Here is a 9,914-nt window from a genome sequence, read left to right as displayed (position 1 = left end):
CCTAAACCACCTCTGACAGCCTGGCTTTACATCACTTCTGGTGTCTCTTGCTCCTGGATATTTTAAGAAATGGTATCCTCTGTTACCCAACTGCTACCTCAATCAACTCTCCAAGCTGCTTTTCAGGCAGCTGAAGGTTTATTGGTACAATTTTCTTCTCAGGCTGAGAAGGAACACGCAAGGCTTTAGCCATGGCCTAAGGGGATGCTCTAATACATCCACAGGCTTCAGCTCTGATACATTAGCCAGTTACTGACACTTCATCAGTGTCGATCATTTGCTTTATTGCACTCTTCTTGTGGAAACTTACCTCCTGCACAAACACTCGATGGTTCAGCTGCTAGGATCTCAATGCAAGATTTCTTGAGAATCTAAAAAATTTAGATAACGGCATTTTTTGTAATAATTTTTATCTATGCTTTATTAATACAGGAAAGGGTGTCCTTTTCTGGGTTTCAGAATACCCAACTTACTGAATCAATGGTGCCTCTTAGGGCATAAAAGCCTCCCGTAACTGGAAAAACATGATCGATGCTGTCAGCAATTGTTGACAGCTGCAAAGAAAGACAATCATAAATCATGAGGAAAACAAAATTACAGTGAACAAAACTGGGCCCTTTCATACTTGCTAAAAGACATCATACTGACATGAAATGATTTATGCCTCAAGTAATTAAATAAATGCCTTCCTTTGATGCTGTTACTTGTGCAGTAATATCACAGAAAAACAAAACAAGAAGAAAGCAAGCAAAGTTACCTGCGTTTCATTAAAATCTTTCACTCCAACACAATAAACTATAGCTCCAAAGCTTCTGGCTCTGTTGGCCTAAAAAAAAAATAATTGCCATTAAGTGCAAAACCATATAATCAGTGGAGCCAGCCATTAATGCCTACAGGTTTGACATAAGCAGTTTGGGTGAATGTGAAGGTGACTTACTTCTTGTTCTGCATAATAAAACTGAACATCTTGCAATTCTCCATCCGTCAGAGCAATAATCACACTAGCGGTCCGAACTCCTACATGAAGGATAGTTAAGAGATTGCCATTATATGTTTGACACAAAGATTCAATGATGAAAAGAAAGTTTGAAGTGAGGCATTCCTTTCTGCTGACATATAAATACAGAACGGTAAGGCCAGACTCTCAGCCTGATTTGCACAGATTTTATTGGAGATATACCAGCTGAATGCCAGATACATAAAAGCATGTAATAAGCAAAAAACTGTGCACCTTCATATCACAATTATCACTAAAAGGGGAGTGCTGCTCTAACAAGGTCTATGCACAAACTTCTCTGTCTGTATAAAATATAGCGTCTACCGAGATTACATCTAGACCTTTTGTGAGGAAAACTGGCAAAATGGATCTGCAGTGGAGGAGAGGTTTCCCCTCTTCTCTTTGCAAACTTGTCTCTACACAAACCTTTCCCAGAGATTATGGTAAGAGATACCTGTGCAAAAGGAGCTTTCCTGCTATCCTACCTTCCCCTCCAGCAGACTTTCAAAGAGCAACCCCACTAAACATGACACAAAATGTGCTTCTGCAGGGGGTTCAGTCGTACGCTTCTTGAGCAACAAGAGCTGTCACTGGAAATCATAGGACTTCTGAGCATGTGAAAACCTTGAGATCAGGTGCATTAGAGAAAACGCACACCTTGTGATAAGATTTTCTATCCCACCTAAACTTAAGTGAAAAGGTTGCATGGACTTTGGATAGCTCTAAGTGTAATACAGTATTGAATACAATACTACCTAAAAATGCAACATTAACAAAATTAAACTTAATCAATGTGCTCAATTAACCATCCTGCATCCATGGTTCTTAAGCAAAGTAACCAATACACACACGCTACTTCCAGAGAAGTATTTGTTATTTTTTCAAAATAATCTGTTACAATTTCAAGTGTCTTCCCCCATACTGTCTGAAATTAAACACTGATCAGTTCTGACAGGTTTCTTATGCCATGCAGCCCTTCCCATGTCATGTCAGACACAGACAAATCTTAAAAAAAACGACCTGCAACTTGAGGGGGGAGGGAAGGAGGGATAGCTTGGATTCCCACAGTCCTCTTTTTTTGCCCCCTGCTCAGCATGCTTGAAAAAGGCTGGAAAAAAATGAGAGCTTATTTTGCTTGCTTTTGAACACTCGTTTCTTCGCTGATATTTTAGTTTATAAATCCAGCTGTATCTACTTTTTTCTTACAGAATAGTTGCTCAGTTCTTAGCTGTATGTTATGATAAGGTAAAATAGTTTTCAGTTAGACTCTTCCGGACTCTATTTTGCTGACAGAGATGCCTGAGAAGCCATGCAGAGTTGCTGATGAAGACTCTACACTCACAGCCTATTTTATCAAAAGGCACTGACACATTTCTCCATTTTTCAAAGAGACCACCAGCCCACAAATGAGAAACACCTCATACCACAGTACAAGCCAGGCAAGAAGGGTTCAGTTTAACTAATTAGGCCTTCTTTTGGCACAGACAAAAGCCACAAATACATTTCCCTCTCCAAACTTAGGGAAAATTTACATTTCAGGAACTCAGAATCTGATCCTGAATCAGTCATGCTGATGCAAAAATCTCAGCTGATGTATTCATCCCTACACCAATAAGACAAGGACATGGGCGCACAAGGACCAGGACAAAAGGGTGCAGGAAAATTTGGGTGTTCCTGTCCCCTTGGAACAGGACAAGCAGTTCTGGCTGTAATGCTTTGGTCTGTATTCTGCACTGGGTCAGATCTGTGATTATACTGGTCTCCTCTGGTCTTAATAAACCATGAATCATGCATTTAAAAGTAGGCCTGTAGTCAAAATGGAATGTAGTGATTGTGTAACACCAATTCCTTCTCCAGCACTTCTCGGCGGGTTTACTGCAGGTCATATATGAACTATCATCACTGTCTCTTCAATGCAGATACTTAACAGGAGCAATATATAACACATACCTCCATAGGTTTCGTGGTAAATCTGCTCATTTGCCTGCAATAAAGTGCAGAACTTTGTTAGCTCTTAAGTACACTGGAAGCAAGCAAAGCAAAGTTTATATGTGTAAATCAAAGGAAGGAGGTACTGTGATACGTACCCTTTTAAATCCTTCATGCATGAATGTGTCTCCTCCAGGCACTTCATACTGAAGAATGTCGAGCCCTCGTCTTATGGCTTCCCTTTGGATAAAAAACAAAACCAAATAAAACACTGTTAAAATCAAATTTTTTTCCCGTTTCTTCAAACCCCACAATTTTTCAGCCAAACACCCATGGGAGCATAAAACTGGGTATATGATACAGTGCTAGGTTTAATACAGTTTAAGGGTGCAATTCCATCCCTCATTCTGGTACACTGTCAGTCAGGATAAGATTGAATTAAAGCAAATACCAGATATTGAAGTCTGACAAACTGCAGATGGAATGAGAATTTAAAAGCTTATGACCCTGTCATGAAAATGGGACAAGTAAAACCCCTGTATTCAATCAATCATCAGGACAGTTGGAATTAGGACTTTTCCATTATAAAGACAGAGGCCAAAAGATAAAAGAACAGGATGGGAATGATGAGAATTTCCTATCCTAGACCAGGGACTGATCAACCTTCCTGGGGCAGCTGGCTGCCCAGGAAGAGAGAGACTTTGATACTATGACCCCTCTCGCACAGCTTCTTACTCCACAAATACCTGTTAACCAAGAGGATCACTCAGTGAAATTAATAATTTAATCAACCACTGATCACTCGAAGACCCTGATCCTTGGCAAAGTTTTCATTATATTAATGGAACACAAATAAGGCAAATAAGGCACAAATATTCAACAGACGAGATGTAGATAGTCCAATATCATCCCCACATGCCATGGCGCATCCTTTTTTTAAAAGATAGTGAGAGCCCCATTTTACATCTGGGTATTTTAGGTGGTACAACCCCAGTTACAGAGGAAACAGGAGTCTATGTGGGATGAAGGCAAAAATCAGTAGCTGGAAATTTGGGATTTGTCCTTAGGGCAAAAAGCACATTTTTACCTTTTCAAAGTATAGAATGAGCTGAAAAGGAACACACGGTTATCCATACAGAGAACAGGAGTTTAGGAAAGGGGACATTCTAATACCATGTTCAACATATTGCCACAGGGTTCCTACCTACTTTCCACCTTGCAAAGAGTAAATTCTCCTAGGAGAAGTAAGCAAGTTTGGGCTCTATCACCAAGGTACATGGTGGAGACCTGAGACAAACCTCAGTGGAGCCAGCAGAAATCCAAGACCCCTGTGGGGTTTCTGGCTTTGGATGGGGTCCTGGAGTAGGAAATGGAGGAGAGGTGTTGTTTAAAGACTGCTTCAGAACCTCCTTTATTTATAGGTTGCACTGTACTACTTGGGCCAGCTCACACAGACAGAAGCAGTAGCAAAAGCAAGGGCTTTAAGATGAAAGTAAGTTCTTAGAAACATTTCCGTAACAGGGATTTGGGTATACGAGGCAAATTAAACCCAAAATTATTTGGGTTGGTTTTGTCTGTTTGGTTGGGTTTTTTGATTGGTTGGTTGGTTGGTTGGTTGTTTTTTTCGCTTGTGGGTTCAAAAACCCACAAAGCAAAAAAAAGGTTTTGGTTTTTTGGGGGTGGGTGGGTGGGTTTTGGTTTGGTTTTTGGGAGCGGGGGTTACAACAGCTGCTGGCTTTGGGTCACTTTGAAGGGCACTGTAGGACTTCCATAAAGTCTTCTGCTCATTGGCTCAGGGTCTGAGATATCTTACCCAAGAACTGCCCTTATTTGGGTAGCTGGGGATAGCAAGGATGTACATGATTCCTTGACTGGAAATGCAGTATTTCCCCAAAATACTGCAATAAAGAACAGATAGCCCAGTGCTGCCTTTCTCTTACAAGGCTGAAAATGAAATGGTAATGGAAGACCCAAAATCCTTCTAAGCCCTCTTCCAGTTGGGAAAGGTGGAAAGGATTTCAGTTGCTGCCTGAGTTTGTGCCACACTGAGACCAAGACAGACCTCTGAATTCTGGTTTGGGGGCCACTCACTGCTTGAGAGGACGAATGGAGGGCATTTCTGGATGAAAGCTGAGGGAAGTACTTGCCTGTTTTCTGTTAGTTTCATGATTGTAGTGCCTCGTGAAGAAAAAACGATGAAAGACATCCGCAACATTGGACTGAAATAGAAGAACAAGCCAGATGCATGTCACAAACACATCACTTCAGATTTTCGTTTGCTAAGAAGCAGTGAATGAAAGAATAAATCAAGTATATAGCAGATTAAAATATCAACTTAAGAAAACTTTACCTTATGAACTTCTCAGCTAGGCTTTCCACAAAAGAATAAATCTCAGTCCAATGATTTCTAACACTTCCAGACCTGTGTACAAAACAAAATTGATTACATTAAACTACTTTACAGTGAAATTCCTTGTTCCACTCTCAGTCTTTAGCCTGGGCTACTCTAGTGGTTAGGGACACAAATTACATAGATGTACATGGAGATGAGGCAGCTCGCTCTGTTGAGGTTTCTACAGCAATTGTGTTGGAAGCTGTAACAGAAACCTTTATGGCAAAACCTACTGACTCAAGGAGAAGCAGGTCTGAAATGGTTTACCATACAATTTGAAAACAAATTCAGTAACTCTTCCATCTTCATTTGTTCCTTTTATAACATAACATATAAATATTTTCTTCTAGTTTAATTAATTTTATTTGACTGCAAGCAGATTATTTACTTTCCTAGAGCACAGCTCTCCCCTTGCAGCCACACAGAAAGTCTTGACTGATCTTCTATTCTCCCAGAATGCGTGGGAGAATGTTTCCATGAATTACTGTTTGTTTCAAAAGAGCACGCTTTTGAAGTAATTCAGAAGGGAAAGGAAGTACTCATAGCTAATTCGCTGGACTAACATTCTGGACAGTCAATCCCTGGCTGCATTACAGATTTCTTGTGAAAACTTGGGCGACTTGGTTACACGCACAAACTTAGATTCATGCTGCCATTCCCAACATATAAAACTGAATTACTGGCACTCCCTGGCTTTTTTTCTGCTTAGTCTTAGATTCTCAGGGTCCCCCACACTCAGACCTCAAACAGAACCTTGCATGCATCAACTCTGTAGTAAATGACAGGCGATTTCTACTGTGTGGATATAAGCCATACACTTTCAGGCCATTAAAAAGGCTGCAAAGCATGAGAAGTCAATGGTTTTAAGAGCCCTCCCTAGCACTGTGGTGTTTATGAAAGAATGGCTTGTTTGCTTTCCTTGCTAGGCAAACTCATGTATCAGGTGTCTTAGGTATAAAGATCAATAAAACAATTGTACATAAAGATCACAGGGATTTATGCACAGAACTAAAAAAACCCCTGAAATTTAACTACTGTAAAGCAGTAGGTTTCCTCTAACTTCTGTTAGACATTTTTCTGTGTAAATGTATACAAAAAAAGGGAGAAAATCACCCATATTACAATTCTCAGTTCTATTACGGACTTTCCAAGTGACCCTATGCCAGTCACTCCTGCCCCTGTATGTCAGGTACAGATCAGCCCATGTGTGCTACTGTTCTGGAGCACTGGTGATTCATTCACAGAGTGAACTGATTATCATAGAATGAAGAAATTGCCAGGTACTGAGAGAGGGCAACAAAGCACCAGGAACTGCCCAAACCAAGGCTCTGGACGCTTTGTGGTCTCCAGTCTACATATGCTATGCAATGACATGCTTATATATACATAAACAGCACCAGTGAAAGCTTCTGGCACTGTTAGCACTTTTCTCATCATCAAAAAACAATCCATGCTGATGTGAGGTATGTACTTTAAAGACAGCTTTTCCAAAAGAGATATGAGGCAGTTCAATGCCTATAATTCTCCAGGATTTTTCTCAGGCTAAATCTCTAAACAGGATGAACTCAAAGAGATTTTCTTGAATCTCTGCAAGATGCATTTACAGATCCCAGATTTTATTTTTATTTTAATCCTTTCCCCCCTGGAGTTGACACCTACAGTTTCATTCCAATTTTTCCATCCCGCTTAAATCCAACTCCTGCAATTTCTAATGGAGTCACTTCTCCACAGAGTAGCCACAGATTCTTACTTGGAAAAGACTGACCTATTTTGGTTGAGGTATCAAATTTCTACTGCCGGCTGCAGAGGCACTGATGCAATCCAAAAAAGAAAGTAGCAACGAGTTTTCTTTATGCCAGCCGCAAACCATCATTTCCAGTACCTTCTTAGGACTGTCAGAATTACCTCCTCCCCTCCCGCCACACCCCCCTTTTTTTAAATCTACCCCTCAGGCAAACAGCAGCTTGGTAAAACAGCCCAGACACTGGAAATCCACGAAAATCATGAACCACTCATGGTTGAAAAACATGGAGACTTTTAAAGCAAAAATGCACAGATAACCTTAACACTGCGCACTTCCATGTACTCTGACTATAATGAAACTCCCTTTCTTGGAAAGGGTACAGCCAGTGAGACTAATAATTGACTGCAGTCAATCTGTAGATGCCCACCTCTGAAATGCTAGGGAGGTCTGGGGAGCGTATGGTGCTTTTAGAGTGTGGGTTTCCTTCCCTAGGATGAACTCTGCATCCACACGTTGCTTTATCAGCTGGGAAGTGTCAAAGTGTCCCAATCTATCAACTGGGAAGTGTCAAAGCCAGACAGAAATGCTAGTAAGAAAACAGTCGTGTTTCAAAATCCCATATGAACAGCATCAGTGAAGTGGTCAGCACTTAATCACTCCCCCACCACACTCCTCCAAGCCCAGGTGTGCCATCTCCCACTGCAAACGTTCGCCAAATGCCACCAATGCCTGTCAAGTCAAACCTCTCATGCACACCAGTGGGAGTGGCCTAGCTTATAGAAAAAACTGACTTCCCCACCCTCCCGACCAAGCTCACCTCTAAATATCCCCATTTGTGAAATACTTTTATTTGCAGATTCATATATATATATATCTATATATATCTATATCTATATATGAAACACATATATATATATGTTTCAAAGGCTGCTGGGGTTTGTCCTGATAGTTTCATCTGTTGCCCTGAGGCCTGACCCCATACCAATGGCAACAGCAGTTTTCATGGCAGAGTAAACAAAAAATTACAACAATAAAATGTTTACTAAACTGTATACTACGTTGCCAGATGCTGTCAAATACTGACAATACTCCCAACACTGACAAACAGGAGCTGCCCGACGCTATCGAAAATACTGAGGCATTTCACTGCTTTCAGGATCTTATCTTTCACAGTCCAGAATCACTTTTGCTGGCAGGATAAACTAACTTCCTGGCTGGATCAGACTAGGTTTCTTGCCTTGGTTTCCCATGACAAGTGGGAGGCTCCAAGCATACTTTAAGCTCCTTTCTGAACATAGCCAATGCTTGAAAGCCATACTATTCATTTTTAACTCCACAGTTACCAAGCCCAGAGAAAGCACAGGGTCTTTCAGCAATGCTCTACACTACAGGTTACTCTTGGTCATCCACACAGCATGATTTTTACAGCAGTTTTGGTGCTTTTGTTGTTTCCTTTAGAACCTCTCAGTAACTAAGAACAAAATCCTGTTCATCAGTGTACCCATGCTATTAGGGGCCTCAGAGTTGGCATGTTTGTCCCAAAGCGTCATCAGTAAACAACCACAAACAGATTCCTTGCCTGGCCTGTTTGACCACCAAATGATACACTCCTGTAAGATTTCAGAGGAACTGTGAAGAATTTTTAATAATGAGAAAAGAATAAATGAAGCATGGAAAAGGTCAGTGCTGTGCAGAAAAAGCACTGGGTGCGTGACACACACTCATCCGCCCTCCCCAGTAACTAGGAGAAGCCACGGGGAAGTGATGTAGCCAGGGAATCCTATGTATCCCGCTGTGGAGGTTTGTGCCAGTGGATCCACCAAGCTGTCAGCAAAGGAAGACTACCTTGCAGCCAGACCTATCTTGTTGGCTCATGCCTTTTGAGATTTCCTGCTTTCAGTCATCAGCTACCTGGTTCAACTCCTCCCATCACTGAACAGCCACTGGCACTCAGCTGAGCCCCAGGCTTCCTCCTTGCGCACTCCCTGCTGCAGACACCCAGTAAGCCCCATGTTCTCTGCAAAGGACCAGGCCCCAGAAACCAAAGACCTCTGTGGATGGTGACCCACAGCTTACGAGCAGTGAGCGCGCCTTTCAGAGTCAAGTTGGATGATGAGGTTCCAGCCCTCAGAGGTTACATAATTCTCATGGCGAAGGAAAATGCAAAGCAATAAACAGCTGCTGTGTTCTGTGGCTGGAGAGCCATGGAAAGTATTTCAGGGCCTGTTTGTGCTGCTGGTTCTGCTGGGGTGAGCCTGGAACGGGTCCAGAGAAATAGCAGAATTTCCCCACATTCATATCTGCACAACTGGGATCAGAATTAAGCCCCAGCAAAGTGAAAAAACACACAGGAGCCATTTGTTGCAAGCGTGCTCCCCACTCCACGAGCTATGTTCCCATTACACACGAGACAAAGAGGAGAGTCAGCAAACCACAACACAGGAAAGAATGTCCTCCCGGCCTCATCGGGACTCAGCTTGGACGAGCGGCTGCTGCTGCAGCTCCTGCTGCTGCTGTTTTCCTGAATTTCACATTGCTACTGCTTGAAGGGAGGGGAAAAGAGGAGGTCAGTGAGTATTTCTGGGGGTGGAAGGAAGTGATGTGACTGCAAGGCTTGATTCTGCTCCTGCTTACTTTGGAGTGACTCCTAGCTTAGCGGAACTCTATGTCAGTATAAAACCAAGCATGTTAGAGTCATGCCTACCCCTATCTGACATATTCCACTGCTGCTTGTGAAGACAACAAAGCGTGAGATGGGTTGGAAACCTCCTCTTCACTTACAGGCTCCCAGAGGCAGTGGAAGCTGGGGCCCTGAGAAATCAAGCAGCAAAACAATGGCATATGGGGTGCTA

General features: G+C 42.1%; 1 protein-coding gene across 1 annotated transcript in view; it reads right to left on the bottom strand.

The window, feature by feature from the left end:
- Positions 1–310: 310 nt before the first annotated feature.
- LOC104410147 (anthrax toxin receptor 1-like) overlaps positions 311–9,914 on the bottom strand; it is a gene marked incomplete at its 3' end in the record, with an annotated part of 17,068 nt that continues 7,464 nt past the window's right edge. Inside the window, exons 2-9 of the mRNA XM_010020230.1 lie at positions 5,277–5,348; positions 5,074–5,145; positions 3,085–3,166; positions 2,948–2,981; positions 938–1,017; positions 758–826; positions 474–554; positions 311–371 (exon numbers count right to left, since the gene is read on the bottom strand). Of these exons, the coding sequence (XP_010018532.1) occupies positions 311–371; positions 474–554; positions 758–826; positions 938–1,017; positions 2,948–2,981; positions 3,085–3,166; positions 5,074–5,145; positions 5,277–5,348 (551 nt within the window). The remainder of the gene's footprint in view (positions 372–473; positions 555–757; positions 827–937; positions 1,018–2,947; positions 2,982–3,084; positions 3,167–5,073; positions 5,146–5,276; positions 5,349–9,914) is intronic.

The sequence above is a fragment of the Nestor notabilis genome, unplaced genomic scaffold (genome assembly GCF_000696875.1).
Source record: "Nestor notabilis isolate BGI_N333 unplaced genomic scaffold, ASM69687v1 scaffold31528, whole genome shotgun sequence".
NCBI lineage: Eukaryota > Metazoa > Chordata > Aves > Psittaciformes > Psittacidae > Nestor > Nestor notabilis.
Note: the sequence above shows the minus strand (reverse complement) of the source record. Positions and strands in the feature narration are given on the sequence as shown.